Raw genomic sequence first — 24,408 nt, 5'->3', positions numbered from 1 at the left:
CCGCAATGGGAGGCCCGTGCACCGCAACTAGAGAAAGCCCGTGCACAGCAACAAAGACCCAACGCAGCCAAAAAAAAAAAACAACCACATATTATCAGGCCCATCCTCCAGTGTTTCTGACTCAGTAGGCCTGGATGAGGCCTGAAAATGTACATTTCTAACAGGTTCCCAGGTAATGTTGATGCTGCTGGTTCAGGGTCCACATTTTGAGAACCACTGCTCTAAGGTGTATATTTACTTTGAACTAGAATTGCCAAATCGCTCTTTGTAGCGATTGTGCCAATTTGCACTCCTGACATAATCTTAAACTATCATGTTGCTTCTGATTGATTTTTCTCAACAAGCAAAGGGTCTAGAAATCCCTAATAAGGACACGCATGTATCTGAAATGTAACCACCATCTCTAAATCATTTAGTGCTGTCACATTTTTCTCGTGTTCTAGAAAGTAGGGCTTAAATTGCCTTTTATTTATCAAATATAGATAATTTCTGACAAAATTCAGATGGCACATAAAAGACACATACAGTATGAGAAACTCCAAACTAAAATTTTATTAGATAGCAAGGAAAGACAGGAATGATGTATATCCCCAAGTACAGTTTCTTCTCTAATTTTTTTTTTTATTAATTGTGAAAAGCAATATTAGAAAACATGCCTATTTTATAAATCTGGCTTAAGAACCTAAAATCTGTCTTTTACCTTTTGTCCCTACTTTTTTTTAAGGGAATATTTATAACGTACTAACCTCTCATGTGATAGGTAAGCTACTTAATTCCATACTACTGCCTCCTCCCTCTTAATTACAAGGACTTAATGGCCCTGAATTAAGCCTTGCAGCACTTGCGTGAGTTCAGTACTATTGCGAACATCGGCAGATAGTCAAAGCAAGGAGCAGTCCAGAAGCATGATCTGCCCAAGGTTGCATAATGAGTTGATGGCAAACATCAGGGTAACACCCTTGTACTTGGCAAATCCAGCTCTAAATATTTTGAGTTATCCTCATGCACTCTGTTCTTGTTAACTTTTAATTTTGAAAGATGATTAAAACAAAATTTAAGGTCCTATAAGAATTCCTATGTCTATTCCTTGAATAACGTTCCCAAGCCTTATACTCTATACAGAATCAAGGATCTAGGAGGGCAACCTCCTCATCTCACTAACGGGGAAACTGAGGCCCAGAAGGTTAAAAGATCTCCCCACGAGGAACAGTGGCACACCGTACCGGGACCCAGGATTCGTGAAGTGAGCCTGTGAAGCCTGTTTACTTCCAAATTCCTATTCTTCATCCTCATTCACCAGGTCCTGCTCAATAATTCTTCACCCTCTTTTGTGTGTGTGTGTGTGGGGGGGAACTTTTTACAGAAACTCAATGAAAATAGAAGTTATTTTGAGATACTAACAAAGATGCAAAGGAAAGAGTAAGTTTGGGGAAATTTTCCTTTTCAATGAAATACCCTCGTTCTCCAAGAAAGTGTCTACGTAAGGTTGTTAAAAAAAAAAAAAAAAAAAAAAAAAAAAGGCAGTCTGTTTGCTACTTAAGGTTAAGAGAGTGAAAATAAAAGCATCCTTACTCAAAGGAAAAATGTCAATTCATAAGACTCTGCTACTGTGCTGATCTGGTTCTCCAGTGTAAGGTGAACTAGGAACTTGTCTCAGAAGCACTGTTATTTGTTGTTCAGAGTGAAAAGCCAGTGAACTCTTGGGACACTGCCAGAGAGGCCTGGGAAAAAAAGAAAGTCCTCAGATTTGTGAATAGCTGTTTGTATCTTACTGGGAATGCCCCGAACTGAACCACAGATATAGCATTAGCACTACTGCCAAGGGGAAAATCTTTACTGGAGAGAGGAAGGGGCAACACTTGAAGGGACTTTCAAAAGCCCAACTTGAGAGATTTGTGAGTACCTTTCAAGATAGAAAAAAAGAGAAAGTCACATGTGGTCTCCTCTATAATAGTCACATGGAGACAGAGCTTGAATTGCAAAGAGTGAAGTTATAGTCACAAAGAACACAGTCCTACCTCGTGTTCAAATACTCGACCATTAACCAAATGACACTTCCTGAAGTAGTTTTCCATTCCAAATGAACAGAAAGGCTAATTTTTGCTTAAGGACCAAAAAGAAACAGTGAACATTTGAGCTGGATTAAAAAAAACCTTATCATCTACCTGTTGGACTATGGGCTCTTGAGGCTAGCAATGTGGTGGTTTTTTAAAAAAATTCTTTTGGCATGCACAGAGAAAAAAACTTAGTTGTCTGTTGAATAAGTAAATGAATGGCTTAATCTTTTCATTTCCAAGGCTAGAAGTCCAAAGATTTGCTCTCAGCCGGGCAGAGCCAAGACTAGTAAGCCAGGCTTTCCAAGTCCCATTCAGGGACCTTTTATACCACTGGGATTTTACTATCTACAAAAAAGTAAATCAACAAAGTTACAACATGGTGATGCTTGCAAACTGTGAATATACTAACAACCACTGAATTGTACACTTTAAAGCGCTGAATTATATGGTATGTGATTATATCTCAGTAAACCTGTTATAAAAAGCTATATGACTAGCAAGTAAAAGAGAAAGTATATTGGAATGAATACATTAAAATAAATTAAAATCCTCTTAACAAGGTGGCAAAATACCATTGTTTGCCAATGTGAATGCTTTAAAAATTCAAGCCATATTATCTATACATGAAATACAAAACAACATGAAATACAAAAATCCAACCTACATTAAATAAATTAGAGAAGTGAAAATACTACTTTAGACTTCTTCTGACTTAAAAAAAGATTGGCCACAACAAGGCTCTATTAAATACTTTTCATGTTTCTTGACTTGGGAAACTGCTTGGTAAATAACTCAAACTTAAAGCTGCACTAGAAGTAAAAATGGGTTATCGCCTCAATTATGAGGTAAGGTAATGGTAAAGTATGGTAGAAATTTAATTTGCCCTCAACTTTTTCCAGAAATGTCCATCTTTTTAATCAAAGTACTCCTTTATATATTTTTTTGATAGTAAACTTTATGTTTTAGAGCAGGTTAAGGTTCACAGCAAAACCAAATGGAAAGTACAGAGAGTCCCCATATATCCTCTGCATATTCCTTTTAAAGACTTAAATTGCTAGTGACTGAGAAATTCTACTCTATTTGCAATATGGAAGATAATTTTAGAGCTTTAGACAATATAATTTAATGTAACTCGTTTTAAAACACATAAAAACAAAAAATTCACACTCATTCTCACAATTCTTTCTTAAGATAGTCGCCCATTATTTTTGTCCAAAATGCTACCAACCCTTTCTTTTCATCGGATTTGTTTCATAGAGTTTGATTAATATTTGCTGCCACCTAGAGGTAAAAATAGTTAGTTTAAAGATAGTTATCCTAAGAATTCTCCAGTTAACAGTGATTTCTGCGGGAAAGGGAAACTGGAGGCAGGTGTGGGTGGAAGAGTTAATTCACCCATTTATGATTTTTGATTTTTCAAAATCGTGTCATGTTCAACACCTCAAACGGTTTTTAAGATTGTTTAATTTTCTTGTGCTAGAAGCTTCTTAAAAGTCTGAGGGGCAGTCACTGTTATAAAGAACATTTTCTTCTCCAAGTTAGCTGAGAAATGCAGTTTTGTATGATCTGAGTGCAGCTGTCACTACTTGCCTTGAATTGATGTTTTTATTTTTGTAGGATACATGACATTTAGATGAAATGTGAAGTCATTTCCAGTGCTTACATTCTGAGATTTCATGGCATTATAGTTTTCTACAGCCTATTTCTAAAAAAACTTGAACTATTCCAAGCACAAAACATAGTACAGAGAATAATATAACATTTTCACATTCAATATCTCATTTTATCTCAAAATAACTCTGAGACAGGTGAGGACAGAGAGAAGAGAAGGATTGTTTCCTGAGTGTCTACTAGATGCCGGACATTTTAGATCTAGGCATTTCTCAAACACCTTTTGAGGTCGGTGTCACTGGCCTTGTCCCCAGGTGAGGGTGTCACAAGGCCCACGGAGATTAAGTCACTGGTGCAGGGTCACACAGCTGGGGAGTGTCAGAGCTGGGACCCAAACCCCAGTTCTGTCTGATTCTAAAACACCTGTGTCCTTTCCAGCATTACCATTCTGCTTCCAATTTTCAACACCTTTGTGAAGTAGGCAGGGCAAGGATTGCTATTCCCATTCTACAGAGAAACTACCTGAGGTTCAGAAAGGTAAAACAACTTGCCTAAGATCACATAAACAGCTAATAAGTAGCAGGAATGAATAAGGCCCAAGGCTTCTAATTCCACGTTCATTAATCTTCCCATCAAACTACATATTTTGTATATTTAAAAAGAAACTTGGAAAGAAAAGGAGTATCTACAAATTTCCAATTACATTTATTTGCTTAATTATGAGGCTTACTAGTTATCCAGCCTAGAAATGAGAAATTCATCTACATAAATATGAAATTAAATCAGTAAGCCTATTGTTTCCAGACTTAAAACGTGTTTTTACTGAAGTAAAAATTATATACTGTACAGTAAAGCAAACAAATCTAATCAGCACGGCTTGACAAATTTTTACACATGGATGTACCCATGTAACTATCACCCTGATCAAATGCTTCTGTATGTCTTAATGACCTACGCTGTTAAACTTTAAGCCCAGATACAAGGCAAGAGAATCTGAACCTCCCACATATATCAACAGATTTTATGACACAACCAAGTAAGCTAGGACTGTGTAAACTTCTCTAATTTCTTGCCATAGCTGACAAAAAAGAAGCAGCATAGTCACCCATGAGAGGCATTTGGGAATAATTCCTGAACGCTCTTTGGGACCTAAGACCCTCTGACAGCACAGAGAAAATTCTTCCTTGCTGGGAGATTAGCAACTGTGACAACTGCGAATAGTTCTTTTTTTTTTTTAATTTTATTTTTTTAATTTTTTTGGCTGCACTGGGTCTTAGTTGTGGCACGTGGGATCCTCACTGCGGCATGCAGGATCTTTCATTGCAGCGTGCAGGCTTCTCTCTAGTTGTGGCATGCGGGTTTTCTCTCTCTAGTTGTGGAGCGCGGGCTCCAGAGCGTGTGGACTCTGTAGTTTGCAGCACGCGGGCTCTCTTGTTGAGGCGTGCGAGCTCAACAGTTGTGGCACGCGGGCTTAGTTGCCCTGCAGCATGTGGGATCTTAGTTCCCCGATCAGGGATCAAACCTGAGTCCCCTTCATTGGAAAGTGAATTCTTTACCACTGGACCACCAGGGAAATCCTCAAATAGTTCTTAAACTACGAAAATACCCCTTCTCAGAAAACAGACTCTATAACTGCAAAAAAGAAGAAACCTGATATTTGCGAATGCGAGTCAAAAGTTCAAGTCCGGGCTTCCCTGGTGGCGCAGTGGTTGAGAATCTGCCTGCTAATGCAGGGGACACGTGTTCGAGCCCTGGTCTGGGAAGATCCCACATGCCGCGGAGCAACTAGGCCCATGAGCCACAACTACTGAGCCTGCGCGTCTGGAGCCTGTGCTCCGCAACAAGAGAGGCCGCGATAGTGAGAGGCCCGCGCACCGCGATGAAGAGTGGCCCCCACTTGCCGCAACTAGAGAAAGCCCTCGCACAGAAACGAAGACCCAACATAGCAATCAATCAATCAATCAATCAATCTTTAAAAAAAAAAAAAAAAGTTCAAGTCCACTCAACTTTTTTCCTGTTTTCTGTTTGTTTCCATTTCTAGTAAAGCCGGAGGAGAAGCCTGCCCCTACAGCCTCCTCCAGCAATGCCCCAAACGAGGGTAGGGCCTGAGGAGGAGAATAAAGGGGATCAGAGTCCACTCGCCTCAGAATGATGACCTGTCTCATTCATTTATTCAACAAATATTTGCTGAATGCATACTACATGCCAGGCATCGTCCCAGGCACTGTTGGGACAAATCACTGGACAAACAGTGCCCCATGGCCCTTGCATTCCAGAAGAGGCGGCGATCTAGGGAGGCTGACAGAGGCTCCACCAAGGCACTGGACACCTCTTCTGCCATCCTCCCCGGCCAAACGGACTGACCCTGAACCTGATCCATTCAGACAACTGGAGAATCTTAAGAGGGAGGGAGGGAGCAGGGTAGGTAATACCTGGATACTGTTTGGCAACAAATTCTGTAGGGAGGGAAAGGAGTGTGAAACTCATTTCTATGTCATCGCAGTCACAAAGATCAAAGGAAGGTGAGGTTCAGAGAGGACAGGCATCCCTAATAAAACACTCACCGGTTTTTGGAGTCGTCCAGCAATGTATAAGTTATTCCAGTTGAGGAGATCTTCAATCAAAACACTAGTGCTAATGATGCCATATTTGATAAGCTGGAAAAGAAAAGAAATGGGCATGAAAAATAGCAAAATACCACACTGATCCTTATGCAAGTACAAAACATAAAGAAATAAAATAAATTTCTGACCAGAGCAGAAGCTTGATTTCCAAAGCCACTCAAACTGCCTACCTTGTAAAAATACACATCTCCACAAAATCTTTTGCAAAGGATTAGTTTCCAAGACTGTGTGTTTCCTCAGGTATTCAAGGTGAAGTGACCACTGTTTTAACTCAGGCTCTTGTGACGTTAGAGGCAGAGTGGCTCTTAGAGGCTGTCTGGTACTGGTTCTCAGTGGACTGGAAATAAAAAAACTGGTCCTTCACCACAGACACTTTGAGAAGTGATAATATAGTTCACGTTTCTCATTTGAGAAATAAGAAACCTGAAGCTCAGAGAGAATAAATGATGTGCCCAAGATGGCACCACAGATAGCAGAGTTAAACTAGGTCCCTGAATTTCAGTCTGGGCTTCCAATGTTTGTTTCATTACAAAGCACAAGAAATTTTCTTTAACGTTTTCACTGACATCCTTTACATGGTGAATTTCCCTTTCACTATAGACTATTTCAAACACTTTTATAATCACAAAGCAACATTCAAAAATAAAACCTCTTTATCAGTGCTGAACACATGGAATTATGGTCAAGCTCATTTCAATAGTAATTCACACAAACCCTGAATGCAGTTGTTCCAGGTTATGAAATCCCATTTGCTTCAACAAATATCTTCAGACTCACTTCATTGAACTTCAGTACCCAAACAGCCTTCTCAGGCTGCAAATATCTAAAAAGTAGCTAAAGAATTTCAATTAAAAAGTACAGTCCCTTTGGCACATAATTATGCCCAAACATTGGGTTACTGGAGCTTGTAATATGATTTGAAACTACTAATTAGAGATCGGCTCAGCATAATATTAATACGGAGAAAGAACGAAGCTACGCGTCCGGCAGGACTAGAGTGGATGTGCAAGGTTGGGCTGAATAACCTTCTTCCCTCCACTCTGGCCATAGTATTGCAGACAGCCCTTCTTGCTGCAGGCGCGTAACAGCTGAGAGGTAATGGGTCTGTCACTAAATAACTAGGGAGGTCATTTCCTCTCTCTGAACCTTGGTTTCCTCAGCTGCAAACCACAGGTGGTGTCGGATGGGACCTTAACCAGAAAAGTAAATGTATGGCCCAAAGATGTCACCAATCAATCACAGCACTCATTCCTGCCACGTTCAGATAGGTCTTCAAAATCCTTCTCAAGTCAGTACTCCAACCTCCTGCCCTTCAAAGTGTGGTCCATTGACCAGTAGCACCAGCATCACCAGATGCAGAATATCAGGCTCCAGTCCAGACCAACTGAATCAGAATCTGCATTTCAAAAAGAGCCTCAGGTGACTCGTCTGTACATCAAAGGATGACTGCTCTAAGCCATCAGCAGCAGGGAGCAAAGCTGGCACAGCAAGTCATCCTCAGCCCAGCTGACCTCTAGGAGGCGTCTGACTCAGTTCCCCATTGGTCCTCTCAGACTGGGGTCCTGCCTAGTTCCTGGAAGCCCTTTTAGAGCCTGGGCCCTCCATATGAAAGACGGCTGGGCAGGGTTCCTGCTGTCACACAACCCTCTGCTGGGATCTGGGTTCTCACCTGCTCTCCAATACCCCTCATCAAATTCCACCCACCCGATGGCAACAAGAGGCACCACATGCTCCCATCTACCTATGAAACCCTCTCCTAGGATACCCTCTTCACTTCCAACTTCTTTCTGGGAGTGTCTGCCCCTCTGTATGTAGATAAGATTAATTTCCACCCTGATCCACAGTGGGCCTGCCTATTCCTCCCACTGCCCAGACCAGTGGTTCTCAAAGTTTGTTTCAGGCCAGTAGCATCAGCAACACTTGAAAGCTTGTTAGAAATGCAAATCTTTGTTGCTAAGAGAGTAAACCTTAAAAGTTCTCATCACCAGAAAAAAAAAAAATTGTAAATACATGTGGTGATGGATGTGACCTAGACTTATTGTGGTGATCACCTCACTATATATATATAAATATCAAATCATTACGTTGCACACCTAAAACTACTACAATGTTATATGACAATTACCGCTCAGTTTTTAAAAAATGCAAATCCTCAAACCCTACCCCAGACCTACTGAATCAGGAACTCTGGGGGTGGGACCCAGCCATCTGTGTGTCCTAAAGGCACTCCAGGTGATTTTGATGCACACTAAAATTTGAGAACCAGAAAAAATTTGGCCAAAGGCAAAAAATAAAAACAGTCACATTCACCACCTTCATCCAGCAAAAGTGTGAACATTTCCTAACTGTAAGAACACATTTATTTAGCTGGTATTCTATTAACAAAGATTAATAACCACCCAAGTAAGACAAAGGCCCGCTGTCACTTACCCTCCCATCACACATGATCAATGGGTTGTAGTAAACCCCGGCGCCGTAGTTATTCTGGACAGTGGTGATAAACCTGGGCCCCAAAACTTTTAGGAAAGAGTAATGGTTCCAATTTTTCTTCAGGTTTTTTGAATGCCATGAAACAGGGTCATCAACAGTGAACACGAAGTCCAGCATGGCATTCTGGGAGGAGAAGGAAAGAGAATAATTTTAGTTTTAATTCCTAGAAAAGCACCTAGGCAGACCGGAAAGCTCCAAGACTCTATGCTGCTGTGATTAACAGCAGACCCAGGGTTGTCATCAGAAACTTAAGCAAGTCTCTGGAACCAATCTGAGCTTCGTTTTTGTCAACGCACATAATAACAGTAACACTTATTGAAGTGATGTTCCAGACCTCTTTTAAACACTTTATATATTATACATATAGTAACTCTTTTTAGCCTCATAACAATCCTACAAGGTAGGTACTGTCATTATCCCATTTTCATAGGAAAGGAAACCAAGGCACAGAGTAAGTTCCTTGCCCAAGGACACATGGCTAATGAGTGACAGACATAATCTGGTTCCAAATTCTGTGCTGGACCACTATGCTACACTGTCTTTCACCTAAATCTAGTTAAACATGCTCTACTTTTCTCCTAGATCAAATAACACCATATGGACAAGCTCTATAAAGCGTTATGTAAAGGGAAATGTTATTTTAACTCTCACCCATTCGCCAACCACTCACTGAGCACCTACGATGAGCTCTGATAGGTCCTGGGATAGAGGTAAAGGCCTCAAAGTCTACTGGGGAGAATAGACAGGTTGCTAGCAAAAGGACTTGGTAGGAGAACACAAAATGCACTAATTTCACACAGAATGGGGTCAGAGAAGGAGGAATTTTCCTACAGGTTCATATTCTTCCAGACTCTGATAAGTCTGAGTCTTAAAAGAATGTGCAAGAGTTAAGTGGGCTTGGTGAAGTACTAGGAGGCCTGAGGAAGGGAGGGAGTACTGTTAGAGGAAAACACTCTTGTGGAGATGAGAGCTGGCAGGACTGGAATGGGACGTAGGCAGGGGAGTGGCGGGAGATGGGACCAGAGAGGGAGGCTGGTTGCCACGCTAAGAAATGTTCCTGCAGTAGAAAGGGAGGAGGAGAGACTAAAGGATGGAACACCACATGAGGCTAACTGTCACTAAGGCACTGAGGGCAGGGGCCCATCTGGGAGAGACTTAGGTGCTGGAGTTTACTTGTTAACTTGTAGGGAATGAGGGTGAGGGAAAAAGAAGGACCTTTTCTTGGAGGGAATTCCAGGTCTGCTCAAAGGAAAATCTACACAGGAAAATGAAGAGGCGGCTATAGAATCAGGAGGCCAAGGCCTGTTCTGAGTTTCCCACAGTGTGATCCACAAATCAGTGGTGATACTTAAGAGCTGGGGTGGACATGTTTTTTAAAAATTTATGTTAACGTATGTTACAAGAAAATAACTAGCCTATTGCAAACTACAATTAGGTTGCCCAAACTATATGCCCCAAATCTGTAATTTCTCATATGCTGTCAATTTAGGGAAAACTATTACTTAAATACTAGTATAGGTGGGAAACAGGAAATCCAAGCAACAGTACAGATGGCCTCACCAGGAAGCGAACAGACGAAGGTTAACTGAAAGACATATTACAGCCAGGTGTCCAAATCCACGAGGCCCTACTGCAAACTGCACACTACCATTTCCTTCATTTATTAAAGAAACCCAGTCCACAACACGAGTTGCACAGACAGAAAACATCTCTATCTAGACTCCTGCTCCTTTTACATTAATTCAGCAAGAGTTCAAAAGCTGTATCAAAGTCAATTAAAAGCCTCATTTAAATGAAAAATATCTGCCTGCCACTTGTCTGCTATGTCTTGAATCTTGTCGCCACCTTGGAAGCAGTTTTTTTTCCATTTGCAGAAGAAAAAAAAAAAAAACCTGCAATCACAAGGAAAACTGTACCCTCACTACTGTTGTGCTCAGCCAACTCCGAAGAGAACAATGCCTAGCCCTAAACAGACTCTTGTTAAATGTCCTGAGCAGGGGCAAATATACTGGTCATCACTAACTTCTGCTGTTAGTTAACGTCACTGCACATCCCCTGACCCTACAATCAGTCCGTCAGCTTCCCGAAGTCAGGAGAATCATTTTGTATTTTCTCCTACAGCCAGAGACGTGATTCTCAAGCTTGGCTGCGTAGTAGAATCACCTGGGAAGTTTTAAAAATTCCTGAAGCCCAGGCTCATCTCAGACCAATTAAATCTCAATCTCCGCAGCTGGAACCCAGATATCAGTATTTTTTTAAACTTCCCAGAAAACTCCAATGTTCAGCCAAGGCTGGGAACACTGAACTAGCTCCTGGCAAATATTTCTTTTCCTTTCTTCCATCTTGTCCCCGCATTAGCTCTTCCCTCCGCATGATTGCACCTCCCGCTCTAGACCTAAGCTGACTCCTACGTATCTTCAAAACCCAGCTCACGCTGTCGTTCTACTAGGAGCACTTCTGTACGGTTTGTACTTTGCCAGTTGATACGTGGAGTGCGCAGAGCAGACAGGCAGCTCTAGGGCTCTGGAGGGACCGAAGGCAAAGGGAACTCGTGAGAACATTCCCAGCGTGGGGCCGGCCCGGGCTCACCTTCTGGTCTGAGCTGGGCCCCGCCTGGCGGTACACCCCCGAGCCGTAGGCGAAAGCCAGGCTCAGCTCCTCGGGGAAGTGAGACAGGATCTTGCGAAAGGCCACCCCCGAGCTCTGCAAAGCCTGAAGAGCCATGGGGCCGGGGCTCAGACAGGGACCCTTGGAGGACAGCAGGCGGGGAACGAGTACCCGCTCAGGGTGGGAGATGGAAGCCGGAGACCGGCCCAGACGGGAGAAGGCTGGAGCCGGGGGCGGGGAGTGGAGAAGCCGGCAAGGACTCGGGGCTGCAGACCAGTCAGACACGAGGCCGGTAGGCACCCGGCAGGGAACCGGGTGGGCGTCGGTCAGGCTGGTCTAGCGCCCACCCCGGGCCACGCCTCCTACACGCACACGTGCTCCGAAGGCGCAAGAGTAAGAGCAGGCGCTCGCGCGCGAGCGGGGACGCGAGGCCTTCGCAGAGACCCCTGGTGGTCGGAGGAGCGCACTGCAGGCTGGCAGCCTGGGACGGTGACCTGGACATGAGTGGGGGAAAGTAACAGCTGATTGAACTGCTTTTGAACCTTAATAATTCTTTTTTGTTCTCGCCTCAAACCACATTTTAATAAGTGACTAGGAAATCATGCGTGTAGTATTGCAGACGATCTTTTTGATGAGGTGAAATTCATATAACCTAAAATTGTACGCTTTACTATTCAGTGGCATTTACTGCATTCGCAACGTGTGTAACCATGTCTCTATGCAGCTCCAAAACTGCAGAAGATTTTGAAGGTTTAGGAAAACACAAATAAGATTAAAATCACCCCCAATCCCACCATCCAGAGATTATTACTGTTAAGAGTTTGCTGTGTCTTCTTCCCATTAAACCCCTTTTCAAATCCGATAATGGGTATGAAAGTGTTCCATAAATGGTAAAAACAAAAACAACAACAACAATAACAAAAAGCCTGCACCAAGGTTCTCTGATATTTGTATTTAATTTTAAGGATGGGGAGGAGTATTTGCCCCTTCGTTTGGGGGACTGGGCTCACAAAAGGGCACCTTAAATTCAGTTTCTGGTGGAAACGGGACCCCAGGTGAAGAGCTCACCTCTTTGTGTATAACTAGAGAAACTTGCTCCAGGTCACAGGGCCATTCAGGATGTAGTCTGAGTCCCCAGACAGAGACTTTTCAGATACTCTTCCCTTCTTCCCTGATGATCATGTCCTCTCAACAATAACAGAAGTAGTAATAGCTAAACTTGGGTAACGGTGATGCACTCACATGCATTTTTCATTGAGTTCCCTCTACTGCCTTGTGGGAGGAAGTGATTGCCTTCATTTTACAGATGAAGCAGCTAAGCGTTAGAGAAAGCAATGTGCTTGGGATCACATCAGCCTGTGGCAAAACTGGAATGAAGAATCTGGCTCCATGTCCTACAATTCCACTCGATCCTTGAAAGGTTTTGAGCAGGGACCTGTCAGGCTCAAATGTTAGCCTGGATCAGAGTGGGGAAAGAGAGGCAGGGAGACCAGTTAGGAAGCTGTTACCATAGTTTCATTGTGAATTAAGTTGCCTGGCCTGGGGTGATAGAGGCAGGGATGGGATTAATTCAATTTGAAAAATGATTATTGGAATTCAAACTCTGAGGTTAGTGCTGAGGATCAAGATGACTAGGAATGCTGCTTTGCAGGCACTCAGGGTCTATGGAGGAGACAGACAAGCAAACCCAGAATATAACGTGCGGTGGTGAAGCTGGGTACCCAGTGCCCTGCAGGACCTATGATGAGGGAGCGTCAATCAGTTCTGGATGTGCAGGGAGAGACCAGAGGAGATTTTGCAGTGATGGCATTTGAGCCAGGCCTTAAAGGATGGGTAGGAGATTATCAAGCAGAAGACAGATGGGAGATTCTACCAAGGAAGGATCGATCAATAGGACAATAATAATAAGTGACAATTGTTTATTTTCTATTCCAAGCATTCTCTATACTTATCTATTCTTTTCATTCCAAAGACCCCTGAGGCAGGTTCTCTTAGACTATCATTTTTCACAAGAGGAAACAGACCACCTAAGAGGAGAAGCAGATTTCCCCAATCCCACAGTTAGGAGTGTGGCAAAGTCAGGGTTTGAACCCAGGGCTCCTGAGCTCCAAAGGCCAAGCTCTTTACCACCTTGTTTCAGAGCCTTCTAAAGTGGGCAGCTTGTGAGGCAAGGGAAGGGCATGGGAAACCAGCTGGTTTTACTCCATCAACCAAGGTTGAGGAGCAGCTGCCATGGCCACCACAAGGCCAGAAAGAGGACGGCAGAAGGGAGACACAGTGCGGCTCAGTCTCCCTCTGGGAACACAGGCATTTTGGTTCATTCTGACGAAACACTACCCTTGCCCCGATGGCCAGAATCTGAGATGCACTCACCGTGGAATTACACTGAAACCTTTCACCTAAAGGTAGTGAATAAATCTCTGCCGGCATATTTCTTTTCTTTTTTATCTTTCTTCCCTTGAGGAAATAATTCAGCTTTTTTTTTCCCCCCTCTCTTTGCAAAAGTAATCCATACTCATAAAAATGTAAACATTACAAAAATATGGATACCATCCCCCAGAGATCACCACTGGTAATCTTTGGTACATATTCCTCCACATATTTTTCTATGAATATATGAACATTAAAAACATTTTAAAATGGAAGCATATGATAGATACTCTTTTGCAATTTGCTTTTTTTCATTTAAAATATCAGGGACACCTTTCCATATCAGAATATATAGATCTATCTCATTCCATTTATTAGCAAAATTTTCTAAAATATGGATATGCCATCATTTGTTTAAACATTTTCATGTTGATGGATATAGATTATTGCCATTTTTTTGTACATGCAAACAATGCTACAGTGAACATCCTTTTACATAGAGCTTTGGAATATATGCAAGTATTGCTAAAAAGGAGATTCCTAGAAGGGGACTTGCTGGGTCAAAGTGTCAGGACGTGGCTAAAGTCTCCTCCAAAAAATTGTACCAATTTCCACTCCCACCAATGGAGTTCAGCCCTGAATATAAATAAAGATTCTGCAACGTTTCTCCATTTTTTTCCCTTGCAGGCTTTCACACGTAATTATCAGTAATTTTCATTTTCATAAACACTTTCTTTCCTGATAATGCAAAAGCACCAACTGGAAAGTTCCATCACGTTCCTGTGTGCATTTTGCCTCTCCCCAGAAAGAGGCAGAAGCAATGTAGCAAGAACACATTTGTATTCTTCATCAGAATTCTCCCTGCTCCTAGCAGCTCATCCACTTCCTTTTAAATTACCGTAGCTTGCTAAGTTAGAAGCTATTAAAAAGCTCTAGTGTTCTATATAATCACTTTAGGGTTCTATTGGAACTCTCATACCAATGAAATAAAAACATTAGAGAGCCATTTTAAAATATAGATAAATACCACTTGATTTGACTGCATGTTGGATCTCATTTTCCTGATTTATCCCGCTGTTGGCTCTGTGCTCCTTAACAATGACCTTGTCAGGCTAGGTTTCACCAGGAGAATGTTCACCTATTCCATTTTCTGAAAAATCCTGTGAAATCTCTAAAACTTTTATGCCTTAGTTTTTCTTCTAATCAGTGTTTAAGTAAAAGGCATAAAGTGTTTGGGAAAAGAAACTTCAGGTTCTGTGATCCTTACAATTAACCATATTTTCAGTTGACCTGCTGATGGACGTAAAGGAGAAAGGTCTGGATCTGTCTCATCAGAGGTGGGTCACCTGCCACATCTGTCCATTCTCAGCTGAAGGACGTGTCAAAACTGGGCCAGATTGAGAGCATCTTTAATACATTTTTAGTCTCTCATCGGGGCGCTGAGAGACCACCTGAGTTTGAATCAGGGCCCCAGGAGTTAATAGCTGTGTGACCTTGAGTAAGACAGCTGAAGATCTCTGTGCCTTCTTTTCCTCATTTGTAGGATGGGCATACGAATAATACCTACCTTTTAGCATCGTTGGGACAGCCAATGAAATAGTATCCAGAAAGTGTCTGCCACAGAGCAAGCTCTCAGAAAATGTTCTCTGTCGTATTGGATTCTGAAGAGACAATGTACAAGAGGGATTAAGAAGCATAAGTATACCTAATATCTTTATGGTACTTAGCATTTCACACAAAGAACTTTTCCAGACATGGTTTTATTTAATTCTTAAAACAAATCCTGGGAAATTAGTGGTTACTAGTCCAATTTTACAGATGGATAAATTGAAGTGTAGAAAAATGAAGTCATTTGCTTGAAGTCCCAATACGGTGCCAAATCTAATTCTTTTCCTCTTGTACCATAAAAATAACACAAACCGTTTATTTTCCCAAGGGATTCATTCATTCATTCATTCTCCCATTGAAATCTTCCTCTTCCTTTACCCTCAGTTCAAATATCACCCCCTTCTAATCAGAAGTAACTGTTCTGTCCTCCATGCCCACATGTAACTCTTTGCTTATAGCTCTCCAGCTCTGGTCTTAAATACGAAATGTGTCCATCAAGAAGAGTTATAGGGCTTCCCTGGTGGCGCAGTGGTTGAGAATCTGCCTGCTAATGCAGGGGACACGGGTTCGAGCCCTGGTCTGGGAAGATCCCACATGCCACGGAGCAACTAGGCCCATGAGCCACAACTACTGAGCCTGCACGTCTGGAGCCTGTGCTCCACAAAAAGAGAGGCCGCGATAGTGAGAGGCCCGCGCGCCGCGATGAAGAGTGGCCCCCACTTGCCACGGCTAGAGAAAGCCCTCACACAGAAACGAAGACCCAACACAGCCAAAAACAATATAAAAAATAAATTAATTAATTAAAAAAAAAAAAAGAAGAGTTATAAAAGGCTTGGGGACTCTCCAAGGTCAGGGGCCATATCTTATTCATATTTCTATCCTTTAGTACCTAGCACAGTGCCTGAAACAAAATTTCTGCAATTGAGAACGTCATAGACATGTATACAAACCAAGTACAGTAAAATACAGAGATGGTCTGTACCATACCTGTGGTAAGACAGCTCTTCAAGTTTTCTGGGAAAGCTTCTTGGCACTGTGTTTTCCAATGAAGTTCTGGAAGATCACACTCTTAAAGTACTAAAGAAATGAATGAATAATAGTAGAATTTCAGGGAACAGAACAGGTGTCTCATCTGAGAGGTAGTATAATACAGTGGTCAAGAGTATGGACCCTGGATCCAGACTGCCTGGTTTGAATCCTAGCTCAGCCACATATTATCTGTGTGACCTTGGGCAAGTAGCTCTGTGCCTCAGTTTTCACATGTATAAAATGGGGATAATAGTCGTGCTTACTTCACTGGGTTGTCACAATGACTAAACTCGTTAACATACATAAAGTGCTTAGAAAAATACTTGACATGTAGTGACTACTATGTATGCATTTGCCATTATTATTATTATCATCATCATCATCATCATATACTGTCCCTGAATTTCAAGCAAGTCAGCAACTGTCTACTTTATCTCTTTGTAAAACTGGCCCTGAATTTTGGGAGAAATTGAATTGGCAAAGAACCCAGTTAGAGAAGAAAGAATTCATTACTATATACCTAGTCTATCTCTAGCCAGCAAAGTCTGCAATCTGGATTTGGTGTAGAGCAGCATGTCTCAAAGTGGGTTTCATTGAATTATTATTTGGAGTTATTGGAAAAAAAATTCCATAGTCACCTAAGTTTGGGAAATCAGATTAAGTAGAGGTAAATAGATTTCTTTGCTGTGGGATTTCTCAGAGCATTAATATATTAATATGCACGGTGTAGTCAAGACATGGAAGCAACCTAAATGTCCACTGACAGATGAATGAATAAAGAAGATGTGGTATATATATACAATGGAATACTACTCAGCCATAAAAAATAATGAAATAATGCCATGTGCAGCAACATGGATGGACCTAGAGATTATCATAATAAGTGAAGCAAGTCAGAAAGAGAAATACAAATACCATATGATATCGCTTATATGTGGAATCTTAAAAAATGATACAAATGAACTTATTTACAAAACAGAAATAGACTCACTGACATAGAAAACAAACTTAATGGTTACCAAAGGGGAAAGGGGGAGGGATAAATTAGGAATTTGGGATTAAAAGATACACACTGCTATATATAAGATAGATAAACAGCAAGAACCTACTGTATAGCGCAGGGAACTATATTCAATATCTTGTAATAACCTATAATGAAAAAGAATCTGAAAAAGATGGATATATAATTTACCCAGCACCGATTGTTGAAAAGATTGTCATTTCTCCACTGAGTTGCCTTTGCACTTTTGTGAAAAATCAATTGGTTATATTTTATGTGTATCTCTGGACACTCTTTTTTGTTCCATTGATCTATATGTCTGTTCCTTCTCTAGTACCACTAAAAAGTTGTCTTGATTAATGGAGATTTACAATATTTTAAAACTGGGGACTTCGCTGGAGGTGCTTTCACTGCAGGGGGCATCGGTTTGATCCCTGGTCGGGGAACTAAGATCCTGAATGCCGCACAGCACGGCCAAAATAATAAAATAAAATAAATAAAATAATAATTAAAAAATTGGATAGTGTGTTTTCTTCAATTTTATTCTTCTCTTTCAAAATTGGTTTGTAGTCTAGTTCTTTTGCCTTTCCCTATATTTTAGAATCAGCTTGTCTTTTTTTTTTTTTCTTCAAAAATCCCAGTGGGATTTTTACTGGGATTATGTTAAATCCATAGAACAGTATGGGAAGAATTGACTTCTTTATTATGTTGGATCTTCTGATCCATTAACATGGTATGTCAGTCTCTCCGTTTATTCAGTTTTCTTTTGTAGTTTCTTTCTTTTAACACTTTAAATATTTTCCGGCCCTTAGTCAGAAAGCTGGGGATTTATTTATCCTGTTCTACTGCCCATATCTGGGATCAAGAAAGAGAAAAATAAACAAGTTTGCCCAGCTCTTTGGGACCACTTCTGCTATAATCAGAGAGGAATTTTCCCCTCTCAGAATTTTAAGCACCTGTGAGTCCCTTTTGCCAATGACATCACTGCCACTGCCATGCAATTGCTTGGGGATGAATACACAGGAGCTGAGAAAAAGGAAAAAAAAAGGAAGTTAAAACCCCCAGGAGATTTCCCTCACTTTCTCTGAACACCAGGACACCCTTATCCTGCTCCCAGAACCATAACTAGAGGACTTCTCCCTGTCCACGTGGATGTCCACTTGCAGGCTGAGGCTATACTGAGACCAGTCTGGGAGATATTGGAGTTAAAAAAAAAGTTGGGGCTTCCCTGGTGGCGCAGTGGTTGAGAATCTGCCTGCCAGTGCAGGGGACACGGGTTCGAGCTCTGGTCTGGGAAGATCCCACATGCCGCGGAGCAACTAGGTCCGTGAGCCACAACTACTGAGCCTGCGCGTCTGGAGCCTGTGCTCTGCAACAAGAGAGGCCGCGATAGTGAGAGACCCGCGCACCGCGATGAGGAGTGGCCCCCGCTCGCCACAACTAGAGAAAGCCCTCGCACAGCAACGAAGACCCAACACAGCCATAAATAAATAAATAAATTTAAAAAAAAAGTTATATTTCAGTGTAGTGGTACTTCGAATTCTAGTCTTCTTTCCTAATTTGACTGCTAGTATTTACTTTTCAGAGACCTCAAATATCTGTGCCAATCATCATGCCTAAGTTTTACAGCTGTATTCAGTGAGTGAGAGAGGGTAGAATGTGTCTACTCCATCTTACCCAGAACAAAATCTCCTCTGATATTATTTAGGTGGTGAACTTAGGCCCCAAGAGATTAAGGAAACATCTTTGAAGTTACACAGAAAGTGATGAAGCCAGGATATGAAACCAAGTCTGTGTGAATTCAGTCTGAACAAACAGTCTGCATGTTACTTTTTTTTTAAAGCCAGGTTTATTGAGGTATGATACAATTATAGTAAAAGTCACTTTTTTTGGGTGTACTGTTCAGTGAGTTGTGATAAATATATGATTGTTTAACCACCACTGCAAATAATATATAGAATATTTCCATCACTCCAAAAAGCTCCACCATACTCCTTTCTAGTTAATTTCCTACTCATATCCCCAGCTCTTGGCAATGTCTGATATGGTTTCTGTCTCTATAGTTTTGTCTTTTTGAGAATGTTACGTAATGCTAAAAAACAGAATCACATGGAATGTAGTTTTTTGTCTCTTGCTTCTTTCACTTAACATTAATACTTTTGAGATTCATTCATGTTGTGTATGTATGAGTATCTTGTTCCTTTTTATTGCTGAGTAGTATCCTGTTATATGGCTATACCACAATTTGTTTATCCATTCCCCTGCTGATGGAATTTGGATTAGATTGTTTCTGGTTTTAGAAAATTATGAATGAAGGCTACATTCTTAGTCACTATACTGTATGTCCTAGAACAACAACATAATTAAATTTAAAAGGAACCTTCAAGATGGACTGGCTTAGTTGACTCCAATAATCTTAATGTCAGTTCTCATTTATTTACTAGGTGCCAGATCCTGTGCTAGGCATTTTAGGTACACTGTCTTATTTAACCTAAAGCATACAATGTTTCTGTGTTTACAATGGTTAAATAACTTCCCAACCCTCTCACCACTAAGGACCCATTTTTATGAGTTTCTTGTGATGTATTCATTCAACACATATTTTATGAGTGTGTGTGTGTGCCAAGCACTGGCTGGACCCTGGGTCTTATAACAGCGAAAAAAATTAGAATTAAAATGTACTATAGGGCTTCCCTGGTGGTGCAGTGGTTGAGAATCTGCCTGCCAATGCAGGGGACACGGGTTCGAGCCCTGGTCTGGGAAGATCCCACATGCCGCGGAGCGACTAAGCCCGTGAGCCACAACTACTGAGCCTGCGCGTCTGAAGCCTGTGCTCCGCAACAAGGGAGGCCGCGATAGTGAGAGGCCCGCGCACCGCGATGAAGAGTGGCCCCCACTTGCCGCAACTAGAGAAAGCCCTCGCACAGAAACAAAGACCCAACACAGCCAAAAATAAATAAATAAATTAATAAAAAAAAAGAGAGAGAGAGAAAAAAAGCACAAGCTATTAAAAAAAAAAAGTACTATAAAATACAAAATATAAAATGTAAAAATTAAAATTTATAATGTACTACAGCCACACCCTGTGGAAACTTGAAATAACTTCTATCACAAACTGCATTTATTAAGTGTAACTCTATTTCTTTATCTGTAGAACCCTTGGGGTAAGAGGGTGGCCACAGGATTAGCAAACAAACAATTTCTGCTCCCACCCTTATGCTTTGAGAGGTGTAACCATTTGGCTTCTTTCTCTACACATAACAGGTCTGGATACAAAGTAGCTTAAAATAAATTCAGGGGTTAAGTAGGCTTCAGGTACAGAACAGGGCTCTCGTTCTATTTTTCTCTTCTCCTCTAGGTTCTAGCCTCCTCTAGCTTGGCTTCTTGGTTTCAAGATGGTTGCTGGTATCAACTGGACCAGCATGCTTCCTCACTCCACCTCTGGTGGGACAGATCAAAACTCTCTCCACCCTCCTTATTCCTTTCAGCCTGACTGGGTCACATGCCCACCCCTGGACCAATAACAGTTGATGAGAGAACAGCATGCACTGATTGGCTTGAGCCTGGGTACCTGAGCCAATCACCGGCAAGGTGGATTGTCTCATCTCCTACATGGTCTCCTAGAGCTGAGGGTGGTATCAGCTTCCCCCTTCCCTGGGGGAGAAGTAAATCCCCTGGACAGAAACAAGATCTGCTAGTAAGGATCCAGCCGTTCCACTTCTGGATATACACCAAAGAAAATTAGAACAGGATATTGAAGATACAGATGCACCTCCATGTTTATTGCAGCTTTATTCACAATAGCCAGGATATGAAAACAGCTTAAGTGCCTGTCAACAGATGAATGGATAAAGATGATGCTGTTTATATATATTACACACAATGGAAAAAGGAAAATCCTGCCATTTGCAATGACACAGATGGACTTTGAGGACATTACACTAAGTGAGATAAGTCAAACAGAGAAAGACAAATACTGTATGATATCACTTGTATGTGGAATCTAAAAAAGCCAAGCTCATAAAAACAGAGAGTGGGGCTTCCCTGGTGGCACTGTGGTTAAGAATCCACCTGCTAATGCAGGGGGCACGGATTCAAGCCCTGGTCCGGGAAGATCCCACATGCCACGGAGCAACTAAGCCTGTGCGCCACAACTACTGAGCCCACGTGCCACAACTACTGAAGCCCGCGTGCCTAGAGCCCGTGCTCCACAGCAAGAGAAGCCACCGCAATGAGAAGCCCATGCACCGCAACGAAGAGTAGCCCCTGCTCGCCGCAGCTAGAGAAAGCCCATGGGCAGCAATGAAGACCCAAAGCGCCAAAAAAAAAAAAAAAAAAAAAAGCCTTTTGACTTTTTAAGATATTTTTCTTTCCAATTACAAAAGTAATTTATGTTTATTATACGAGAATACTGAGCAGCAAATAGAAGAAAATTACAATCATTTAGATGCCTACCACACAGAGATAATCACTGCTGACATTTTATGCGAGCCTTCTAGTCTTTTATGAATAAATAACTATCAATATATCTATTTATGTAAATATATATGTGCATTTATATATAATTATATGTCTTATGGGTTTTCTTTTACCAATAAGGGACCATAGGGTACAAATTGTTTTTTTTTGTTTTTAAAGAGCAACGCTTTTTCTGATTAAAAAGCAACACATGTTCATGGAGAGATGTGGAAAATACAGAAAATTAGAAAGAAGAAAATAAAAGTCATCTGTAATGCTACTTTCCATACTAGTGACTGTTTTGTAATCTGATATTTTTAAGTTAGGGCTCAAATGGAGCTCTTGAATATTTACATGATCCTCATCTTTTTTATTGCAATCTAATTGATATATAACATCACATTAGTTTTAGGTGTATGACATAATCATTTCATATATGTATGTATTGCAAAATGATTACCCGAAGAAGTTTAGTTGATATCCATCACCACACAAAGTTACACAGTTTTGTTCCTTGTGATGAGGACCATTAAGATCTACTCTCTTAGCAGCTTTCAAATATAATACACAGTATTGTGAACTCTAGTCACCAGTATTATGAACTCTAGTCTAGTTGTACATTACAGCTCAGGACTCATTCATCTTATATCTGGAAGTTTGTACCTTTTGATCTCCTTCATTCATTTTGTTCACCCACACACACAAGATCCCAATGTTGACCCCACTACTTCCTATATAACCAAAGGCAAAGTCCTAATCGTCTCTCTAAGCCTCAGTTTCCTTATCTGGAAAATGGGAATTACGAGCGTGCCTACCTCACAAGGATGTTGTGAGCAACGCAGGTCAGGCGCTTGCTTTAGTGCTTGGTACACAGTAAGCAGTCAAGTGCCTTAGTCGTTACAAATACAATTATTAGCCATTATTATAAGAGAAGAACATATTTAAAATAATAACTGCTTTGGTTCCTCTTAGTATTTTTATTTCCTCCTCGACTCCTTCCCAACCCACTTCACCTCGGCTCTGAGCCATCAGCTAAGCAATACTTTTCAAACTGTATCTTGTGTCAGCAAAGCCTAGAGGGATGTTCCAGCAGATTACTGAGCGGTACCCTCCCCCCCACCCTGAGATTCCCACTTGTACGTCAGGGGTGAGGCCCCAGAACTTGTACCTGCAACAAATTTCCTAGTGATGCATTTACTGCTAATCACTTTGAGGGGTGGGTTAGATTATTCTGGGACAGATTATCCCAGGGAGGGGATACGTTGGCAGAGGAAAGAGCGTTTTGAGCTCCTGGGTTTTGAGTCCCCAAAGCCTAGACTTTCAAGAGAATGAAAAGAACTCAGGGCATATTCAATACATTTGAGAGAAAAATTTAAGGCCTCTTGACCAAGGCCTCTTGTCCTCAGAACTACAGAATGACTCTCTGTGCTAGAGAGGAGGAGAGAGACAGACAGGGCATGAGGAGGTGGGGAGTCTGTGGGTGTGGGCCTGAAAGGACCCCATGGAGAGGCGCTGAGCCAGGCTCTGCCCACCATCCAGCTTCTACCTGCGTGAATGCTGGCCCTCAGCTGCCAGCAGGAGCCCTGGGGCTCCCCAGCCTCTGTTTTAAGGGCTCTGCTGTCTTGCTGGTGAGGAGTGAAGACCTCCTTCAACAGCACCCAGCAGGGTCCTGCGTGAGTAATGCCCACCTGGGCCCCAAGACTTGGCTGGGTCCCATCCAGCTGCGTTGTCCAGGGCACATGGTAACTACGGCAACTACTCCCCTTTCCACATCTAAAGGACACTCCTGATCCTTCACACATGGAGGGTAGAGGCCTTGATCTGAATGCCCAACATCCATGTGTAACCCCATAAACTTGTCTCCTTAGATTTCTTCTTCCAAGCCTGTGACCTGAATGGGGGCAGGAGCTAAGATGATTCCATTCCATTCTAATCATATTAACAGGTGCTGCTGATTTGAGTTCCCCTCCACCATTGCACATAAACGAGCCATAAATATCATCACTACTTGCTCACAGGTGGATTAAGCTTTGGGAGGGCAGGGACTGCGAAAAGGAAGGGAGAGAAATGCTACATTTTATTGAGCAGCTACTATGGACCATCTCCGTGCCAGGTGATTTCACATACGTATCTCATTAAATCCCCATCACACTCTGACAGGTATGCATGATATAATCGCATTTAACAGAGGAGGCCATGGGGATTCCAAAGGTGGAAGTAATAGGTACAGGGTCACACCCTGAATAATGGAAAAGCCCGCATACTATGAAGACTCTTTACCTGTCAGGGTGGTTTTAACTCCCAAGTGTCTCCCACCCCTCAGGGCAGTGATAGCCTCTCCTCCTATGTGCCCTGACCGTGCACTGCATCACACACAGCCCAGGTGTTCGCCTGGCAAAAGAGGGTGGCTGCCATGCTTGGCAACATGACCAGGACCAGTTAGCAGTGACAAGAGCTGGACTGGAGCTGTAGAAGAAAGTCACTCACTAGCCTCATGTGTTCTTGGGCAAGGGACAGACAATGCCTCAGTTTCCACAGCTATAAGATGGAATGA

The 24,408-nt window shown here is 41.9% G+C and overlaps 1 protein-coding gene across 12 annotated transcripts in view; it reads right to left on the bottom strand.

Annotated features, from left to right (window-relative positions):
- The window catches only part of LOC309607261 (phosphatidate cytidylyltransferase, mitochondrial), a 272,769-nt gene extending 257,425 nt beyond the window's left edge, over positions 1 to 15,344 (bottom strand). For 2 of the 12 annotated variants that reach the window (XM_082345572.1, XM_082345573.1), the window contains exons 1-3: positions 11,372 to 11,770; positions 8,723 to 8,905; positions 6,233 to 6,325 (exon numbers count right to left, since the gene is read on the bottom strand). In XM_082345572.1, coding sequence (XP_082201698.1) covers positions 6,233 to 6,325; positions 8,723 to 8,905; positions 11,372 to 11,506 — 411 coding nt within the window. In that variant the 5' untranslated portion in view covers positions 11,507 to 11,770. Of the gene's footprint in view, positions 1 to 6,232; positions 6,326 to 6,462; positions 6,613 to 8,722; positions 8,906 to 11,371; positions 11,771 to 15,326 lie in introns of those variants that run through there. The other 10 variants (XM_082345571.1, XM_082345582.1, XR_014232337.1 and 7 more) reach the window with 9 other exon arrangements.
- Positions 15,345 to 24,408: the final 9,064 nt, after the last annotated feature.

This window comes from Balaenoptera borealis (assembly GCF_965194805.1).
Source record: "Balaenoptera borealis genome assembly, chromosome: 12".
Lineage (NCBI taxonomy): Eukaryota > Metazoa > Chordata > Mammalia > Artiodactyla > Balaenopteridae > Balaenoptera > Balaenoptera borealis.
Note: the sequence above shows the minus strand (reverse complement) of the source record. Positions and strands in the feature narration are given on the sequence as shown.